General features: G+C 40.8%; 2 protein-coding genes across 2 annotated transcripts in view; one reads left to right on the top strand and one right to left on the bottom strand.

Annotated features, from left to right (window-relative positions):
• The window catches only part of LOC119893152 (c-Maf inducing protein), a 52986-nt gene extending 35738 nt beyond the window's left edge, over positions 1–17248 (top strand). Inside the window, exons 10-21 of the mRNA XM_038705113.1 lie at positions 2130–2582; positions 3633–3698; positions 6600–6626; positions 6730–6778; positions 7104–7211; positions 7318–7434; positions 8238–8378; positions 10788–10835; positions 10979–11125; positions 11242–11347; positions 11514–11584; positions 13060–17248. Coding sequence (XP_038561041.1) covers positions 2130–2582; positions 3633–3698; positions 6600–6626; positions 6730–6778; positions 7104–7211; positions 7318–7434; positions 8238–8378; positions 10788–10835; positions 10979–11125; positions 11242–11347; positions 11514–11584; positions 13060–13113 — 1387 coding nt within the window. The 3' untranslated portion in view covers positions 13114–17248. The remainder of the gene's footprint in view (positions 1–2129; positions 2583–3632; positions 3699–6599; positions 6627–6729; positions 6779–7103; positions 7212–7317; positions 7435–8237; positions 8379–10787; positions 10836–10978; positions 11126–11241; positions 11348–11513; positions 11585–13059) is intronic.
• A 2406-nt stretch (positions 17249–19654) lies between these two features.
• Positions 19655–21705, bottom strand: part of LOC119893498 (1-phosphatidylinositol 4,5-bisphosphate phosphodiesterase gamma-2-like) — a 32182-nt gene continuing 30131 nt past the window's right edge. The window contains exons 31-33 of the mRNA XM_038705706.1: positions 20898–20986; positions 20627–20793; positions 19655–20526 (exon numbers count right to left, since the gene is read on the bottom strand). Coding sequence (XP_038561634.1) covers positions 20484–20526; positions 20627–20793; positions 20898–20986 — 299 coding nt within the window. The 3' untranslated portion in view covers positions 19655–20483. The remainder of the gene's footprint in view (positions 20527–20626; positions 20794–20897; positions 20987–21705) is intronic.

Below are 21705 nucleotides of genomic sequence, written 5' to 3'. Positions count from 1 at the left end.
CAGTGTTCATTGTTTCCCATTTTAGAGATGTGGTGATTCAATGTTGTGGTCATTTTGGAGGCGGTGGTTTGTGCTCCTGTTGAATTAATAAATGTTAATGAAGGTAGAATATATTGCATTGTATTAGACTGCAATAGTTTACTTGATAATAAACTGGCAAGTGAGTGTAAGTAAACGTTCCTGAATTGCAAATTAGTCAGAGCGAAAAGTGCACAAGTAATTGGGTCTGTGGTTACTAATTTTGTTTCCCACAACAACATTGTAGATTCTAATCCAATACACATCTTTTTGTCAAATTCAGTGAATATCTCCTCACGGTCCGCTAGCTGCCCAGAACGGACAGTGTGCGCACTGAATAAATCCAGTGTTTGTACTCAGACCTGTCTCAGTAAATGGGAAACAAACAAAGTGGCCCAGACCGAGCAACACAGCACTATTCCAGCCATGATGTGTGTGTCAGGTAACGTTAAATGACTTGCCCACAGACATTGAGCTTACTTTCTAGTTCACCAAGACATGCTGTTGTTGGGATTTTAGCTGTAGCAGCAGGAAAGTGTGAGTATCGCTGTCTGGAGCTGCTGTGCTGCTCTGGGACTGTCTCGTCCTCTCTGCATGTTAGCGTCACAGCAGCTGTCGCGACAGTATGATAACCCACATCTAAGCTAATGTTAGTTACATTAGTTGCTGTGTCGTTGTTCGCTCTTTATCATGGTATTTGTCATGATGTTGGATTTCTCCAGAATCATGTACCCCACCTTTATGAGATGTTTGCTGGGATTTTTGTCAAAGGTGTCAAAGGTCGTGTCATTTATGTCATGTCATTATGTCATGTCCTGAACAAGTATTTAAATATATAAAGATATATCTGGTGTGAGAAAGAAGCTTTTGTTGCAGCAGCCATTGTTTTCTAAGGTTTGACCATTCCACATGAAACCTGTTCAGTCAGCCGTTGTGGTAGAAGGGTCATTCTTTTGTTTGCCTCTGTCTATTTTCTTTCATTGATTACACATAAAGTACATGATTGGTAATTTCCCGCATCTTGTACGAATCATATGAAGGAAACAGTATAAACAGTAATTTGCAGATGTTACTGGAAGAACAGATTAGACCCGTCTAAACTAATTTGCAATGTCCCAGTAATAATGAAAAAAAGAAACACTATCTCCACAGTGCAATGCAAATATACCCATGATTAAATAAAATACAAACAATAAATAGAACTTCATTGAATACATAACTCAGCTATGTTTATTAAGAAGGAGACTGTTCAGGCGAGGCCATGTGTTGGTGTTTGTTTGAGGCAGTTGGCTTGTCTCATTATTCTTTAGAGCTCAGATGGGTTTAATAGTGACTATACACAGCATTACAGCTGCCGAAACGGATCCGTAACCTTCTACATATCCATTTTGCCGCTTTGCAAGATATAATCTTTACATTCGGTCTGGGTATAGTTATTAAATGTAGTACGTTGTTTATGGGGTAAATGGCCTCCATCAATCATCAAATATAGAAATAAATATTTTCAATGGAATGAAAAGCAGCTGCCCGCCATTGTATGTACCAACATTGAATCGATCCTTGTGAACCAGCGTAATTGTTGTATTAACTGTTTGTACAACATCTAGGATTTCATTTTTTTAATAGAATTTTATGTCATGAAACCAAATGATTTCAGAAAAATAGTTTAACATTTCCAAAAGGAAAATCACAGCAGGTATGCTTTTGACCTCATTCCAGTGATTTACATTAAAATGGGCTTGTTTCTTTCTTGTGTGTTCCATAGAGGATTTTTATTGTATGGCATGATGTATGGCATAGGCTTTCCTTACTAATTAGCATCCTCTCCTTGGTTTCTTTTGGCCCAGAGAGGAACCTTCATAGCTAATTTTTTCCAAAACTCCAGTACACAAAGGAGCCATCACTCTGGTGCCCATTTCTCCTGGCTCTTACAACACCCTAACTTTTTTCCTTTCCCTTCTGTCATTACACTTTATTTATAGCCCTCTTGCTTATACGTACTTTCATTGACAGTACTGCTGTACCTGGCACTTAATGTCCCTGCATTGAGTATAGGTTTCATATGTGGTCCAATCACCTTTCCCCCTATTTCCCCCTCTCCGTCCCTGCAGTCGGGACAACTCCCCCAGCCTGAAGGAGATCAGAAACGGCTGCCAGCAGCAGAACGACCGTAAACCTCCGATGCCACTCCGCCTGCTGCGTCCTGAGCCTCCTACACCGCCTCCTGCTACCATCCTCCCCCTGTCCACTAACCCCAGTCCCCCTCAGCCACCTCCCCCCGCCGCCTCAAATCCCACCACATCCATTCCCGTCTCCTCCTCAACGCCCTCCCTGCCCCTCTCCCCTCCTCCCTCTGTTGTCAACTCCAGCGAGATCCTGGTGGAGCTGGAGCGAAACAACAACTCGGCCAACGCCAGGCGGAAGGGCGGACCGTCGGGGGGTGACAGCGAACCCAACCTCATCGACTGTCTGCTGGTCAGCCCGGCCGTCAACACTCTGTCCATCCAGCTGCCAGCGCAGGCCGACCGAGTGCTGGGCTGCTTCGCCCTCATCCTCAAGATGCTGTGAGTCTACACATAAAGCTGTCGCTGCTACTAAGTATTATTGGAACAGTCCAACATTTTGAATGCACTTGTTTTCAGAGTCACATGAGAATATCCGTATAAGTTTTAGCTCTATGTTGTAAACAGAGGTGAATAAGTGGGATATTGGAATTTTTTCAATACTTTTGTGATTAATGCACTTTAAGGCACAAAAAACACTTGACTTGACTGATCTTGACATAAGCTTGCCGTCCTTTTGCCAGCTCACCTGTCTGAGGAGGGTTTGACACACTGGAAGATTTTCACCTTTATGTCTTTTGCTCATCATAAAGAAGTAACAGAGAAGTAATTTCTGCATACTGAGTTTAGTTTTGTCTCACCTAACCTTAGCCAGTTCAACCAGTGCCCTATATTAAGATTAACAGTGGGAACTAAAAATATCAAGTCAGTTTACATGTGAGGCACACAGTCTAACCTAACTGACATGTGAACAGATATCAGACTGAAAAGTCATTGAAATCTAGTGCTGCTTGTTATAGAAAAGGTGGGGGGTGTTCATGCTGAAGCAACTTACATAAACTTCAGGCCGATGTCATATCAAAGAAATGACATGTCAACAACCCTGGGAGCGTCCTAGTTTGTAAAGGTGACATTACGTGAGCGTGTGTATTCCTGAAGAACTGATGAACAGTGTAAATGGGTTAAACAGCACTGAATGAATGAACGTAAGAGCCTCGGTACTGATTACACAGTGTGAAACTGGAACAGCAGTTACGTGTGTGTCTCCTTCTGTCGGGGTGTAGGTGCGGTAACCAAAAGGATGGCCTAAAAAGTGATAGCGTCTGTGTGTTTGTAGTATTTGTAACAAAGCCAATGTTACTTAACTCACAATAATGTGAAGCTGCTCTGGTTTCTGGTAAATTAACGGCGCAGGTCTGCGTCATCTCATCTCATGTTACAACTACTAATCTGTCCGTATCCAGGCTACACCCTCTTCTTTACATTGTTATGCTGAGTCTCTTCATCTCTGTTGTCTTTCTTTTTCGCTTTACGACTGTCTGTCTCTGTCAGGTCGGACTATGATGACTGGAGACCTGCTCTGGCCAGCCTGCTGCAGCCCATCCCCTTCCCTAAAGAGTGAGTGTTCACACATACACACCTCAGCTCATATTTATACCGGAGGTAGCAAATGCATTTTATTCATTTATCTAGGAATCCATCATAGAAGCTACTTAAAATGACCTCCATTTGATTTACATTTGTACATTTACATTCAGATGAGAAGACCGATTTAAAAATATTTATACACCCATCTACAATTATCTTGTGCTTGCGGTAAATTAGCTTGCAGTAGCTGTATGACCAACAGCAAGGTATCTGCAGACATGTTTTACCATCTCAGGCAACATTCTGCTGCCTCCTTATCATCTTAGTGGAGGCTGTTGGGGCCGGAGATGACATCAGACATTACTCAGTGCTAAAAACAACACTTTAAACTATGCATGTTTTAAAAAAAGTCATTTGCAGTAAGCAAGAGGACAACTATTCACAATCTATACTTAAATAAAAGTAGCAATGCAGTTTGATAATACTCTATAACAAGTAGAAGTTGAGGTTCAAAAGCTATATCGGCAAGATTTACTTAAAAGTACTCATTATGCTACAGAGGTATATTATTATATATTATGGTATTGGAATATTATTACTAATGCATAAACATTTGATTACTGTTTTTAATGTTGCTGGTGGAGCCAGTGGAGTAAAAGTTTAAAGTAGTAAAAAACATAACGTAACTGTTTAATCCTAATATGCTCTGAAAAAGACTCAAAATAGTGCATCAGTCAAAGATTACTGAAGCATAATAAAGCTGTTTACACATACTGTATATACTGTGTAGTATTAATCATGTTGTAGAAGCTCATCATATGTTTATAAAATATTTCTATATTGGATTTAATGTATTGTAGCATAAAAGTAAATGTACATGTACCTCAAAAAGCACAGTGAATGAAGGTACTTCATTGTGTCAACCTGACTTCTGAAACTAAACCTACACGTTCGGTCAGGAATGCCAGTGTCGTGGCCTCAGCTGGTTTTTAATTTTCCTGTGAACATGCAGTAGTTTGATGGAGTTACGCAATGTCAGCGCAGCCTGTGTGGTGAAGGATTTCTTTCTTTCGGTAGAGAGAAATGTGACTCTGCTCCTAAAAGAAGTTCTAATACTACTCACACGACTGTAAGAGTAATACTAGCAGCAGTTTGTTTTGGTGTCTCATAACAGTCTAAATGTTGTTTCAGAGAAATGTGATAAAGCACTTTTTTTTCCAGTCCAAAAACACCAGTGCAGCGGCAGCCATAACCATAATCATAAACTGCTACCATCAACGTTGGCCCAGTGCTACATGCCACCCCTGGCACCTCAGTCCCTTCGATCTCCCTCCCTCCTCATTTTCTTCCAGTCCCTCATATTGCTGTCTTTGGGGATGTAGACATGTTTCTAGGAGGTTCCTGTTGGGGCCCAGCTGCTGACGTGGATGAGGTACCTTACCAAGCCTCTTGGGAGTCGTGAACCGAAGGGGTGGCGTTCTTCTCCCCCGAGAGCCCGCTGTAATGGGCTATAAGCAGCCCAGAGCTGTATCTGTAATTGGCTGGCTGATCCGGAGCTTCATTAGCGTTGAATTGTTGTTTCTCCAACACTGGGACACACCTGTTACTCACCTGCGCCACTGGTGCCTGGCTGATGGCTTCAGGCGTCATTAGGAAAGGCAACAATACTCCCCAGCACCCTGTTGCTGAGCATATAATGAGGATTATGCGCACATATATTCTGAGACACACGCACACACACAGGCGCTGATATTCTCAGATAAGTTCATGCACACACATGCAGAAAACAACAACATGTTGCACCTCTAAATCCAAACAGTTTCATTAATACAGTATATCTAATTATATGTCATTGCTCTGTATTGAATCTGTATAAAAACTGAAGTTAAAAAACGACACGTTATGGTTTTACGGCAGCAGAGATTCCAGGAAGTTCGGCCCATAACCCCTGTGCAATGGCGAATTGTCTCTTTGCACTAAACAAACAAGATAGTGAGTTCATTTCAGGCTTCAGAGGTGCTGCGAGGGGGATTTTGTTACCGTTTGACAGAGCTAAGTTAGCTTTTTCCTGTTTCCAGTCCTCAATGCTAAGCTAATTTAACCAGCTGCTGGCTGTAGCTTCATATTTACCACATGAGAGTGGGACCGTTCTTCTAACTCTTAGCAAGAAATCGAATAAGAGTATTTTCCAAAATGTCAAACTAGTCCTTTATTAATAAACTGCTGAATTTATATTTAAAAAACATCATGAGGTCTGCCCTGGAGCTGAATGTGTACATTTCTCTTTCCTTGCTCCTGTAATAGCTTACGCAAAGCATAACCTTTGGGTCCAACTTCTATCTGTCATTACAAACACTTTGTGTACAGTTATTTAAAAATTCTAGTGGAGATCCTAAGTTTTGAATTAATGAACAACACATGTGCTTCTCTTTTCATTTGCCATCAGTTTAGAATGTAACTATCCATTTCCCTGATCTGATTTATATCCAGGATCACCACAGCTAACCTCTTACAACTGCTTCTGAGACCTAAATGTAAAGATTCCCCACAGGAACCATTAAAATGTCATCTAAAGTAACAAACAATCCCTAGAAGTTCACATGCTCGTGTCTTTTGCACACATGCTAAAAATGTCATAACAAGCCCTGCACTCCCTCTGAAGCTTATCTGAGCATGTTGACTGTATCCGCCCATGTAAAGTAACACTGTGCTATTGTGTCATGAGCTGAACGTCACTGTAATAGGTAGCACAAAGGGGAACTCCAGAAATGCTTGTATACACTGTAAACATCAAATCTGAGATATATTGCTTGAAAAGTATGCATTCGATGAATGTTTCCCAACAGAAACATGTGTTTTATCCTATTTCTCAGCTCCAAAGTGTTTTAGGGTATAATATCTCACATCTCTCTTTGTCTTCTTTCTCCCCAGGGCCCTCGCACATGCCAAATTCACAAAGTAAGTTACTGCGACGTCGTAATCTGTTCTTCACATATTTAGATTAGACTCCAGTTTGAAAACAACTTAACATTTGTGTCTCAATGTTTCTATGCCCAAATAGGGAACTGAAGTATGTTATTCAGAGGTTTGCGGAGGACCCAAGGCAGGAGGTGAGAGTTTCTTTTGTGCATGTTTACCACAGTTTCAACTCTAAATGCTCTACAGCTTAAAGTTCAGGTTAATACTAACCACAGCTGTCAAATACAAGCGGTGAAGTAAAAAGTATAAGGTAGTAAAAACTAAAATCAGTAACAAACTTTTGCTTAAGTTGGAGGCTTCCACACAGGTAATTAAAGTAGACAAAGTAATTAACTGTTTGCAGTGAATATTCTGCTACAAATCTGTCAAAGATTACTAAAGAAAACTTTTAAAGTTACATTTCTTCTTGAGATTGATCATCCAGACAGAAAAATCATCCGTGTGTGTGTTTTCCAGGTCCATTCCTGCCTACTCAGCGTGCGTTCTGGTAAAGATGGCTGGTTCCAGCTCTACAGTCCAGGAGGTGTTGCCTGTGATGACGATGGAGAGCTGTTTGCCAGTATGGTGAGTCTATTGACACACACACATGCACACAGTCTGTCTGAACTATTAATGAGGGCTAATGGATGTGCGGTTGTGGTTGACTTCCTCTCCTTTTCATCTCCACCAGGTTCATATCTTGATGGGCTCCTGCTATAAAACCAAGAAGTTCCTGCTCTCTCTGGCTGAAAACAAGCTGGGTCCCTGCATGCTCCTGGCCCTGCGTGGAAACCAGACCATGGTGGAGGTATGACCATGTTTGTGTTTCTGCTAATTCTTCTATCAATAAATATTCTCATTTATTCTTAATACTCTCTCATAGCATCTTGGTGCATTAACATGTGGTGGTTTATTTAAATAAATAATATTAAGTAGTAGCAGTTAGGCCTTTACAAACAATTATTTTCATAATTGATTCATCTACAAACTTATTTTCTCAGTTAATAAATTACTTGTTGGTCGAAAAAAGGTCAGAAAGTAGTGAACAGAATAGTGAATAGTGAATGTCCATCACAAATTACCAGAGCTACACTGTTTGTTTTGTGTAACTAAGACTCAAAATCTAAGATACACTGTTTATTATCATAGAAGGTACAGGAAAAAAACAAAAAATAGTATAGTTGCAGTATTAATTTTAACACAGCTGATCAAGCTGAGGATAAACTGACCGAATTGAAGGGGATTCAAGCAGTTTAGTATTGCAAGAGGAGACAGGTTTTCTTTTTCTAAATGGTCAAAACAAAGCAGCAGAGCCCACTTTCAAGCTCCCAAAAATGCTTGATCCTACATTTCCCATAATGCAACCAATATAATTTTTCATTAGATCCTCCCGACTATTTGTAGTTTTCAAACCCAAGCCAGGATAACCCTGGTGACAGTGATGATATTATGTTATCAAATTTGACAAAGGTCCTTCAGAGCTACAGAAGACACTCTGCAAATGTTTTTTCCATGCTGAGTAGAACTCCTAGTAACCAGTAAACTGATCATCAAATGTAAAATGCGCAGAGTACCACTTTACACTGAGTATGCGTTTACATACGTGTCCAGATCCTGTGTCTGATGCTGGAGTACAACATCATTGAGAACAAAGACACCCAGCTGCAGATCATCTCCACCCTGGAGAGCACCCAGGTGGGCCTACGCATGTACGAGCAGCTCTGTGACCGACAGAGAGAGCTCAAAGAACTGGTGAGTTACTGCTCCAACACACAAACACACACACACACACACACACACACTCCCCATACTTTATTAAGTACACTGAAGCCTGAAGATAACATGGTGCTGTACTCTTTGCAAAACAATGCAACAGTACAAGAACTGTTTTTTTTTTTTCTGATGTACAATCTGCACCTTGAATTGCAGCGACTACCAAGTCGTCCGTTTCTCATGACGTACAAATTATTGTGACCTACTTGTCAATCCAAAAGTCCAACACACTGCTAACAGCAACTGTTGAAGGCCCCGGAAGTTAAGAACCAAGCACGTACTGGAAAAGATGAGAACAAAGGGAAGACACAAGGTTCATATAATGTCTATTGTACGCGCCTAGTCACCAAAACAAATTCCTTCTAAGTGTAAAAACTACTTAGCAGTAAAGCTGTTTCTGATTCAGATTGAGGAGAATGATGCGTCATGTATGAACCGCTGGATCGTGTCTTATACAGGGACATGAACAGAGTTATCATACAAGGTAAAGAGGAGTTTGTTCAGACGGCTACAGCTCTGGTGTCGACTGATCGCAACGTTGGTAGTTCGATAGCGGAGGTCCTCCAGGAGATCCACGTGTTGTAGTGTCCTTGAGTAAGGCACTGAACCCCGAGCTGCTCCCACTTAATGTGTGAGAGCTGAAAATGTAAGTCGCTTTTGACAAAAGCGTCTGCAAAATGAATTTAACGCAGTGTTATCTTTGAGACAAGAAAGGAAGCCCCCTCTCTACAAGTGTCGATTTGGGTTTTCTTTTAAAAGCATCACCAGGAGCAGGTAGAGGTGTCAGGAGGCATCAGCTAATAAATACCAGGTGTACCCATTAATTTCTGTCACAGACCTTAACAAGGTCCAGCAATAATTTCAGTTCCTTTGAAGCTTTTAGACCACTTTTCAACGAAGGATGAAGTCAGTTTATGGCAAAAGAGGTAAAAAGTCCCTCTATTTTGTAACTGTGTTTTTGCACAGTGTTCATAGATAAATATCATCTTCAAGAGTTGCTTTGAGGGTCAAGTCCAGTTTAACAGGAAGTTTCATAATAGTTAGATTTCATTACATGATGTAAATGTTCATACACCGCACTGCTGGGTCATCTTGAGTGTTCGCTTAATCTGGAAAACGTTTTGTCTGTACTCAACACTAAAAGTGGGGGGCATCTCAAGTAATATACAACTGAACTTTCTGGATCTTCAAAAGATATATAATACATTATGAAATGTTCTTGCAGTCCCTTATTGTTCTGAACTTTACCTGTTTTTTAAGAGATCATTTTAGGATTTGCTCTCTAATTTTTCCAGTAGATGGATCCGTGTTGATGTTACTAAGGTTTTCTGTACACAGTTTGGTCATAATCTCACCTCTGATATTTTTTTGTGAATCCATTACATGCCATAAAGGAGGAGTTTAAAGGTGTGAGGTATGAATGAATATAGTATAACAGCCTGTCGTCATCATGTGACAGCATAAACCAGGCTTTGATAGACATAGTCTTGTTTCTCCACTCGTCACCTACAGTCATGGCCTGGTTTTAATGATCAGGTGCCCACTTAGCTTCATCTGCTGCTGTAGTCCATCAGATTCTACAAATGGCCTTCACATTACTCGGACACTTAGAGCCGGTCTGGTGGCTTATAGCAGCCGTGTCCTCCTCCTCCACTCTTGCATACCCAGAAGGGCCACAGCTAACTGGATCATTCTTCGATGTCGCACACTTCTCAGGAAACTGAGTGTGAAAATTCACGGAGCTGGACTGGTCCTGAAATCCTGGAAGAGTAAAGATCAGACCAGTAACAGTAAACTGGGCCTCTCTGCTCAGTCGGCATGCTTCACAAGCTGAGTCACAGTCGCTTGACTCTGTCTGCAGAGCTGAGCTGTTTATTTATATGTGGAGGTAGTCCAGTGAAGCAACCACTGAACTTGCGCTCTGTACATACTTAAGCATAAACAAAGATACACTTTACGCATAGCACGTGAAGAAATATAAATGGTGTCTTGTCGTTTATGTACACCGCTGTGTGCATAAATACGTACGGTTGTATTTATGTCATTTATGTCAGTTGAGAAAATCAAGAAATAACTTGACAGGAAACCATTTGGAAGTGTGCAAGGATTCAAGTTTTCCGTTATCCTTGTCCCCGATTAGAGGTTTCTCACTTAATATATAGATAAAACATACAATACGAGATATGTGTAACAGAGCATGGTGGTATTGTATTTGATAAAATGGTAACCAGAAGTTTGTTAGAAACCTGAAATGACCCATTTACTCAATATGACATAAATCCAGAATGGGTGCAGCTGCTCACACACACCATCTACTGTCTGAAAAGGTACCTGCTAGGCATTGAGCTCAGACGCCATCTTTTTTTTCTGTGTGTGTCTTCTCCTTAGCAAAGAAAAGGAGGCCCCACCCGGCTGACTCTTCCCTCAAAGTCCACGGTGAGATTACACTCATGCCTCGACTGCTGCACACAAAGATAGTTTCCGCAGTTTCCGTCCTGGCCAATGACAGCTATAAGACTCCTAACAATACTTGCTTTAGCTTTGTCGATATTGATTGTTTGTTCCTCAACATTCTTTAGGATGCTGACCTGGCCCGCCTGTTGAGTTCAGGTTCTTTTGGGAACTTGGAGAACCTGAGCCTGGCATTCACCAACGTCACTAGTGCCTGTGCTGAGCAGCTCATCAAGCTGCCTTCACTCAAACAGCTCAACCTTTGGTCCACACAGGTACACACACAGGATCACAGCACAAACACTACTCCAGACACACACACAGACTAGTAATCACTAATATAATAATCTGATATTTAATGTATGTCCTGTCTGCTTTTTTCTTCCTTTAGTTTGGGGATGCAGGGTTGAGGTTGTTATCGGAGCATCTGGCCTGTCTTCAGGTTTTGAACTTGTGTGAGACGCCCGTCACCGACGCTGGCCTGCTGGCTCTCAGTTGTAAGAAAGCACACACTAAATAAATCATGTATCGCAGTAGTGTACAGAAAGCACTTTTATTAAGTTATTTACAAGTTCAGAGGTACCATGTTGGTACCATTGATGGTATAAAAGTCAGTTGTTTGTAAGTTTGTGAACTAATTGTGGCTAATTGTGACCGTTTCAGCCATGAAGAGTCTGTGCAGTCTGAATATGAACAGCACCAAGCTCACAGCTGACACATATGAGGACCTCAAGGTAAGACTGCCAGACAACTCATACCAAGTGCAAATTGTCAATATGTTGCTCCTTCTCTGACGTATGTTTAAATAGTGTTTTCTAACATGTTAGCGTCATCAACTAAGCTGCTAATATGTAATATATAAAATTCCTTTTTTTCCTTATAATCATTTCCAAATGACATTGTTCTTTCCAGGAAACGTCTTTGCAATGGTCAGGAAATTATTTGGAAATTGCAGTCTTGTAAAATTTAGAGTTACTATGCAATATCACGGAAGATGCAGCATCTCAAAAGTGCTGTCTAGACAACTCTTAAATAAATTGGTGACTAGCTAGATAGCTAACATGATACAAATACATGCACATACATAGATAAGACAGGCGTTCAGTTGTGGACTTTTGATCGGACCTGGCTATCAAATTCCCCCTGCTTCCAGTCTTTGTGCTAAGTTCAAGTTTATTTATATAGCACATTTAAAACCAACACTAGTTGACCAAAGTGCTTTCCACAATAACAAATATACTTCAATATATATTGAAGACCAATGAATAAAGATAGGTCTTTAGCAAGGATTAGAAAGTGTCAGGAGTCAGGGGGCATTACTTATTTGAACAGGTAAAGTGTTCCAAAGATTAGGAGCAGCTACTGAGAAGGCTCAGTCACCTTTAGTTTTTAGCCTGGATCTGGGGACATCGAGGAGCATCTGATTGGATGACCTCAGTGCTTTGACCAGAGAGTGTACATGTAAAAGTTCTGATAAATAAGAAGGTGCCAACCCATTTAAAATTTTAAAGACGAGCAATAAAATCAATCCTAAAGCGGACAGGAAGCCAGTGGAGCGAGGCTAAAACAGGAGTAATGTGCTCACGCTTTTTAGTTCCTGTTAGAAGTCGAGCTGCTGCATTCTGGACTCACTGTAACCGATGGAGAGACGACTGATCCGCTCCAACATACAAAGAGTTATGGTAGTCGAGACGAGATGTTATAAATGCATGGATTACTCTATCAAAGTCTTTGCGTGGCAGGTAGGGCTTGATTTTGGCCAACAGTCTCAGCTGAAAGAAACTGGCTTTCACTACAGAACTAATCTGTTTTTCAAATTTAAAAGCTCTGTCGAAGATCACAGCTAGATTCTTGGTAAATGGACGACTATACGTTCCTAAAGTACCAAGAGCATCTACACAAGCACTTAAATCCCCAGGTCGACTGAACACAACAACCTCAGTCTTACTTTCATTCAGACAGAGAAAGTTCTGATTCAACCACATTTTAAGATCTCTCAGGCAGTTGAGCAAGGACTGAGTTGCAGCTAGGCTAAACACATTAGGACCTGCAAAGAGACAAAATTAATATAAATCTTGGTTTAGCTCTGACTCGGGGTGAGAGGGGAAATAAATGTATTTTCCAAATGTGAGTTTACTTTCAAGCTGACTGTAAGTGTATGTGTCTAGGTGATGATGCAGTGTCCCTTTGTCTTTGTCTTTCTCTGCAGGCCAAACTTCCCAACCTGAAAGACGTTGATGTTCGGTACACAGAGGCCTGGTGATCAACCATGCTCACACACCCCTCATACATAACCAGACACACACACAAACATATGCACACACTGCACACAGGCTCAGATACGTACCATGAAAATTGCGGTGATGTCCTCTCCATCGCCACCATCATTAGACCAGGAACTCTGACATCATCCCAGCATGAGGATCACCTGACCAGAACATCGCTGACACATTTACGTCAGAGGAGCAGCCTTCATCAGCTTCAGACGGCATCACTAACCCCTGTAGTGACGCCATCACCAGGAAAGAACTGTCTAGTCAGCTTCAGCATCACTTTTTTCTAAATGAGAAATCTTTATGGACCTCGTTGCTCCCCTTACTTCTGTCACGGATGTTCCGAGGACCTTGTTTTTACCGACTTGGGGGCATCTGAGGACATGCAAAGACCCGCTATGTTGTGACACAAGGGACCCTTTTCTCTCTCTGTCTTTATCCTGTGCCCTGTCTTTCATATATGGTCTCTCGGTTTTCATATTTAGTTTCAATCCAGCTCCCCGGCCGTTGCCCTCCCACCTCTGTGTGTCCGTGTCGTGAGGAAAACCTGAATCGACCCTCTCCCCTCAGAGCCTTCCTCTCTTTTTCTCTCATGCGATGAAGGCTGGATACAGCAGCTCACATTCCAGTTCTTCTCTGATCTGACCCACAGTGTAGCTCTCCAAAGGGACACGTTGAGCTGTTCATCACTCCGGTCCTCACTCTCGCGCTCTTTGGCTCGAGCTTTCAGGTTCAGATTCCAGTCTTTTCAAGTCTTTCATTGGGAAAATGAGGTGCTACCTCTGAGAAAAGAACAGTTGCAAGACTGTGCCTATTCCTCATACACGACACGTTCACACACACACACACACAAAAAAAAAAAAAAGGTTTTTATCAACTTGAATGAACATATTTTTCCAGACATCTGTGCTTTCATATACTGTGCGTTTCTATATAAAACATATATATGAAGAAAAGCCCAGTGATGACATTTCAGAAACATTGCGGGAGCTCTGCAGGAACATTAAACGACGATGGCAACATTTGTTCATTTTTCATTTGTTTTCAGTGTACATGCCCATTACTATTTAATAGGACAGTTGTGTAGCAGTAGCTGGGCGGTCTGGGACTGCCTAATATTTATAAGTTGTCTCTTTAAAGCCTCCTTTGCTCTCTCTCTCCTGGATTTGTCCCACAGTAATGAAGTACACAGGTCCTGTTGTCTTTTTTGCAACATATAACACAAGAAGCCAACCAAGAGGACGCCCAAACATGGATCTCTCTGTACCATGCCATGGTGTCAATGTAGACCTGTAAAGTGGATTGCAGTTAATCTAAAGTGGACCTGTAAACAACCAGCTGAGAGTTGTATATTTTCGTATCCTCTGTAATTTGAGACGGTTTTGAAAAGAAGAAAGGACTCTTGCCAAACATCTGTATCGGCTTTAGTTTTTGTTTTGTGCACTTGTTTCATCAGGCTAACATGAGCATTGTCTCATTACTGATTGGTTTATCAAGTGGAACCTGTCCTGTGGAGAGACACTGACACTGTTTGGATTCACGTATCTGACCGCCCCACCACCACCACCACCACCCTGCTGAGGTCAAAGTAAAGAGTGGCAGTGCCTCAGGTGGAGCTGTGGATGAGTTGCCTATTGTTATGTTTTTAATCTGTCACAGCACCTGTTTTGAATTGTTCTGCTGTATTTATATTATGCCATAATACATAGGTGACATTTTTAGGCTGTGTGGATGAATAATTCTCATCAGAAGATGGGACAAAATTAGTGCACATATTCTATCGTAATGAGCTATAAGGGACAATGATTGGAAAAAGGCACCTTTCGGCCATATTTGTCTGTCTACATTCCCTCAAAATGTTGCCTGTTTATTGTTGCAACATTTCATATGATGCGGTAACTGCCCTGACACACTGCAAGTCTCTCAGAATCTCTTGTCCCTCTCTGTCTAGATTTGTCTTGTTTCAGTGGCCCTAGAAAACACAAGACAAGTCAGATTTCCACCCTTTCTTCAGTCAGCCTCGCTCTGACTGCATCCATCCATTTTATTTATTCATGTCGACCTCCAGAACGCTCCAGATGTTTGTTGAATCAAGGCAGAAGCTGCAGCAGAGGACATGATGCCGTCCGCATAGAGATGCTTTATTTCCTATTTATTGGGTGCCATAACAGAATCCTGTTTGGCCTGTAGACTCGGTTTGTGTACGACCATCTTTGGGTCTAGCTTTTAGGACCTTGTGCTCTCTTTCGTATCCTGTATAATGTATATACAAGTGTATATAGTTGTCTCCTCCCTTCCTCTCTTTGAACCCCTTTTTTCCTTCATCTTTTCTCTATTTCTCTCGGCCTCCCTTCAGCGGCAGGCTGGTGTTGCCTTCATGTTTGTGTGGTTGTTTTTTTCACACAAAAGTGCACTGTAATCTAACAAAGTATGTTTTCATAATATCTTTTAAGTCTTTGATTTGATCACTTTAATCAAACATTTAGTGTACTACTCGTTTAGTTTTTATTTGCATGTACATGTTGCTGCGTCATCTGGTCTTTTTATTTTGTAATTTAGTTTTATAAATATGATAAAGGGTCTGATCACTATCTCACTGAGGTTAGGGACTGAAATGGAGAGATCCCTACTATTTTCTGATTGTCTGGTTGTTGACAGGATCTACCCATGAGCCTTGACAGGTCCTGTTGGTCGAAGCAGTTTGGGTTCGATTGATATTGATTTTCTGAAAAGCCAATACCAGTAATAGTACTTTAACATTTTAGTTTGACTATATTCATATCAAAAAGTGCAAATACTTCTTGTTTCCCCGAGTATGTTGTTGTAATCCTGCCAGACAAAAATATCAGAGGTGGACCTCACTGACCGGCCATTATCTTTTTTAATAAAGTTGTTGGTTCCATGCATCAGCAAACTGATAATTCAGTGCAACTGTAGTTTTGTTTTATCGTTGATGTTGTCTAAGTATGAAAGTTTTAAAGGAATAGGCTTACTCGCTTTTCTGATGGGAGTTAGATGAGAAGATTGATAATGTCATGTCCATCCATTTAATATGAAGCTACTGTCAGCATCTTGTTAGCTTATCTTTAGCATGAAGATTGGAAACAGGTGGAAACAGCTTGCCTGACTCTGTCCAAAGTCCTCGTACCAGCATCTCTAAAACTCACTGAAGACCATATTATATCTTGACGTGGAAAACGTCTCTCTGCTGGTTGGCAGGCAACCTCACGGTGATGACAAGACTCCAGGAAGTCTCTGCACCAAGGAGTAGTCCAGAACATAAATCCCAATGTGTCGTCTTCACGCTTTAGAGGTGCTGCTTTGATTTTGTTATTTTTGGACGGATCCAGGTTAGCTGTTTCCTCTGTAGCCCAATCCTTAATGTGCAGACATGAGAGTGGTATTGATTTTTCTATCTAACTCAGCGAATAAGCATATCACCAAAATGTCAAACTACTCCTTTAAAGAAGTGGGCAGACTCGGGGAAAATTCTGTCACTAAAACTCATCCCACAGTTTTTAGGCCATTATGAGCTGCCTCTAGTCCAAACTGTGAGCCTGGGGGCCAGCCTGTTGAGGTTATAATGGAAGGTTTTTGTATTACTGTAGAACATGTAATGGTTGAATAGAAATGCCTCTTCTGTTCTGTCATGTCTCCGTATCCTGTGGAGCTCACTGTGCTTTGCTTTCCATTGCCATCCTGATTCCTCCCTCTTGTCGATTATCTCCGATGTTTTTTACTCTACACAAACTGTAAAGAGTTTCTACCATGTCCAAGTTGTGCACAGCTGTGCTCAAGTCTTAACAGTTGTTATGGAAGGAACAGAGTCAGATGCAGCACAGCCTGACACGTCTGACAGACTGAAGAAAATCTACTCTATTTCCCATAGTTCCTTGTAGTAAAATCTTTTTTTGGCAGCTGGAAAATGGGTGCCCATCATATTTCTTTCTCTTTTTCAGTCTTTATGCTTTGATCTGCTTCTCCTGCTGGGTTATTATTATTATTATTATTGCTGCTGCTCTGTGGCTGTTGTAATAAAAATACAAAAGATCTTCAACAGGAAAAATAACAACTATGATGTGAAATAATTTCAATCAAAAATAAATTGTCTGTGAATATGTTTCAGCTGTGTGTGGCCTTTGTTTTTTTTATACATCTTTTTATAAGACAAGACTTCGTTTACAACTGATTATCCAAGGAAGGTTAAAATCAAGAGGCTTCTTCAGACAACTGAGAGGCGAAACATCTTCACGTATCTTCAACCAAGTCCAGTTGCCCTTGATTTTAACCTTCCTTGGATATCTATGTGTGTGATAGTATATCAATATGTCTAATCACAATCCCTAATTACAAAATAATATTTTATAGCTGCTCGATTCTGATGATGTCATCAGGGTTAGCTCAGAAAGCTTGTGTTACAAACTCGGAGTATGGAAATTGAAAGACATTGGGCATTGGGAGGGTCTAACAAAAGATGCCACAGTTTTATTATGGATAATGTAGGATCCAGTATTTTTGGAGCTTGATCTATGCTAGGGACTAGTCATATCTTGGGGCCTGCTGTGTTGATATTGACCATTCTTTTTGTCTCTTGTGACCACTGCAATCTAATGGAAGAACCAGTCCTGTGTCAGCTGTTCCAACTCCTCATTTAAGAGGTATTAATCTTATTCTGGGTGACATTTTCAAAGCCAAGACTTCAAGTTTTACATGGCTGCGCCATTCCATCAAGTAGAAATATTCAGCCTGTTTCCCTAGAATTCACTCTCTGCCATTAACAGCGTACTTTTAAACCCTTCTATCTCTGTATCAAAATGTTCTTTATTAGTTACCATGTTTTGGGGGATTTCTTTAGGCCCCAACCTGATAGGTAAGACTGATTCCCACAAAAGATTGTCAAGAACCAGCTTACTAGCACTCAGGCTTGGACTTTCCATGTAGAGTTATTTGTTAAAGCATCAAAGTAAACAGAAGCACAATCATTCACATTCTATATAAATGATATGTGGCCTAAGGCGATGTCCATCAAGGGTTTTTGAACAGTGAAATTTCCACTCTAAGATGGGTGTAAATCACATCATTCTTACAAAGGCAGACATTGAAGGTAGACCAAAGTAGAAATGCAGCTAAATATATTTCCCTTTATAAAATTAAGGGAATAATAAAATTAATAATTAGGCAGGAAAGGAAAAGTATTGTTTTGACAATTAGGCTGCACATAAACTGTTTTGGCTACTGTACGATTTGTGACTGACTGAGCTCATCAGTTAGTCATGAATGTCACTCCAAAAGTCTGTCAGGACTGGGATTTGAACCCACAACTCCAGGTGTGACTGAAAACCTGAACACAGCACTCAGCCATCCTGACCTGATACAGGGCGACCCCTAGCGGCAACAAGCTGAAACTGCAAGGACAGATATACAACAGACAGCATTTTCAAAACAGATATGAGAAGAGAGTAACTAAAGCTCCAGAAATTTGATTTCATTACCTATCTTCAGGGTCCATGTTTTGGAATATTCTACCTGTCTGTCCGGAGCCCCTGAAACAATCTTAAGGTTGCCCTTGATTTTAACCTTCATTGGATAATCTGAAGGTTATGTACTGTACATGTACATGCAAACTCTGGCTTTGCACTGGTACACTTCATTGTAAGGGACATCTTTGGCATATTTTTCACAAGCAGTCTCAGCTCAAGTACTGGACTTTAGTTACCTTTTGCCATAGAATAACGATTGGAAACAGCTGTCAGTGTGATATATTTAATATAATCCCACTGTATATTTTTGTGACATGTTTAGATATTTGTGAATGAACTTACTGCTAATACGATTCAACAAAGCCACATTTAAGAATGATCACAGTTGAGGACCTGAGCACTCACCTGTTTTATCACTGGGAGTGGAGCAACTCTGCCCATTGTCTGTTTCCAGATTAAAATGAACTGGAAATACTCTGCGTTCTTGTACTTAAATAAAACATCAGCATGAGGACCCATCTCCCAAAACATATTAAAATAATGATAATAAAATGACTGTTCTTTGCTGTATTGAAAATCAACCCATTCCTAGGCCAATCAAGGAAGTTCAATATTTATAGCAGCTATAGCTCTAATAGCAGCTCTGAGAACAGCCTGAACTACAATGGACAGACTACCGAGGACTGCAAAGTCATTTGTCAGAAGTGGGATTAGAAGCCACACATTGACCTCTCTGCCGTTTATCAGACAGACACTGGGTGATTTCTAATGGCAACACCTGAAACTGCAACAACAGAACAGGTTTGTATTAGGCCTATATCTTAAAGTAACATTTTTACAACAGGTATGAGGTAATTCAGTTGTATTTATTGATGCCAGCTGCAGTGCACACAAACCAGGGGACACTGGTTTCATTTGTATCTCTAGCTGTCTTGGTAGAGATAAAAAGATCGATCATCAGGACTTTCTACACACCTTTAGCTGGACCAGTGATGACTAAAGCAAATACTATCCAACACAGCTTTAGGGAAACAAAGAAAGTAAGATCAAATAGTTTGCCAGGCCAACTTTATTGACTTAATTCATAATAAGGTCTTATGGAAAAGCTATAAACATCACCTGGCATCACATTAAATACATAAAATGTTCTCTTTAAACTGGATTAGTTCACCTGTTTTCATTCATCTAACTTTCAAAGATACAACACATTACCACACAGAGTAAATAATGTCACACTGGTGAAACTACGCGGCAAAAAAAAAAAAAAATCTCTGTCATCACTCACACAGCAGCCTTTCTGCTGTGCTCCATATCAGCAGTTTTACACTCATCACTATTTGAAATTAGACACAAAAAGGGGTGATTTCAACACAAGAGTCTATTACTTTAGTTAGTGGACACTCCTCTTTAATTGAAAATAAATATCATCTAAGTATCAGTGTTGTCCAACATGACGCAGTTTGATTGCAGACTGCATGCAGACCTGTTCAGCATTACACTGTCTGTCTGTGGGGGTCTCTCAGAGGAAATGTTCCAACCTTTCTTTTTTTATGTTGTAAAGGAGTTACAATTCACCTTCCCTCAACCGGCCTGACCCTGTTCTATTTAAGTTAATGGTTTCCTACATTCCACAGATGGCTTCATGTTCATATGTACCAATATTTCCATACCTGAGAAAACAGTATACGTTTCTAATCTTAAATAAATAGAAAACTATTTGGGAACATTGTATTTTTGTCATTTTTGGTATGGACAAGAAAAATTAAAACACACAATTAGAAAAGTCTTAACTGCACACATCACACATCCTTGAGTAAGCAGATAGAGGTGAGATTAGATTTGTAGTCCACTCAGGCAGGAAGGACGTGGACAGGGAGTCCTCAGGAGTAAAACTTGCTGTTGTTTATCTTCTTTTCTTTTGTCCTGGGGCACAAAGAAACACACCGAAAAATAATTAGGGACATAACACATTTCGTTTGATTTAACCACCTATCCCCCCACCTCCCGTGGGTCTGAGACTAACCTGTGTTTCTCGCTGGTGCTGTACTCCCTCGAGAGGTGGTCGTGTTGGCGAGGGAGGGTGGAGCGCTGGATGTTGCTGTGTGTGTCGTACAGGAAAGGTTCACTACTGACCTCAGCCTGCTTTTTCCTCAGCTGGCTGGAGGACGAGTACAGCTCCTCCTCTACTTTCTGAACGACAAGAGACATGTGATCACAATCAGAGAGTGAGAATCATTCTGACGTCACTCTGCAGAAATAACGCATCATTAATGAGTGTGTGTGTGAGTTTTCACCCCTGCTTGCTGCACGTTGATGTAGACTAGCAGAGAGGCTAATTCTAAGCTCTCACTGTAGCCGTTGTTCAGAGGAACACTGCGGTAGCCTGCCGAAACAGAAAACATTCAGCTCAGTGAGCACACAGTCAACTTTGTTTCTGACAGTTCAATATTAACCAATCAGATCACACCTTTGTTTTTGGTTGTTGTTGTCCATTTACTACTGTTACAATATAATTAACATTACTGCTACAGGGCAGATAAACCTGCTAGGGGGCTCCAGGTCAACAAGGATCTGCAGGCCCCTGATCTCCCTACCAAATATACATCCTGTTGTATTCAAGTACCCATCAGGTACACTTCAGACAACACATGCAGATTCATTATATTTTGCCAGTGCCTCTACGCTGGGATACTATCCTGCTCCAGGTCTGCTGTGTGTCAGTAAATTTTGTGGTACCTTCATTAAACAAAAATTAAATTAAGAGTATGCACCATGTCACCATCATATCACAACAAAGCTATATTAAATGTGATCAATTGTTGCTTTGTTAATCAATGTCGTCTTTCATTATTACCATGTTCTCAGAGCAAAACTACGCTTTGTGAGCGCACATTTCTGAAACCACACCTACACACTTGGTATTAAGATCGGTTAAAATGCAAATTCACTGAAAAGAATCAAATCAGACCATTGTCCTTTCAGTAAACCTGTGGCCCTCATAGCTGCTGGTGTCCATGCACTCGTTTGAGATACTGAATGCAGTTTCTCACAGTGTATGTCTACAAGTTATTACTGTTCTGTGATAATGCAGAGCCGACTTTA

This window comes from Micropterus salmoides, unplaced genomic scaffold (genome assembly GCF_014851395.1).
Source record: "Micropterus salmoides isolate LMB-PRFRI ecotype aquatic unplaced genomic scaffold, ASM1485139v1 Ms_hic_scaffold_8, whole genome shotgun sequence".
NCBI lineage: Eukaryota > Metazoa > Chordata > Actinopteri > Centrarchiformes > Centrarchidae > Micropterus > Micropterus salmoides.
This window is presented reverse-complemented; position numbering and strand designations above follow the sequence as displayed.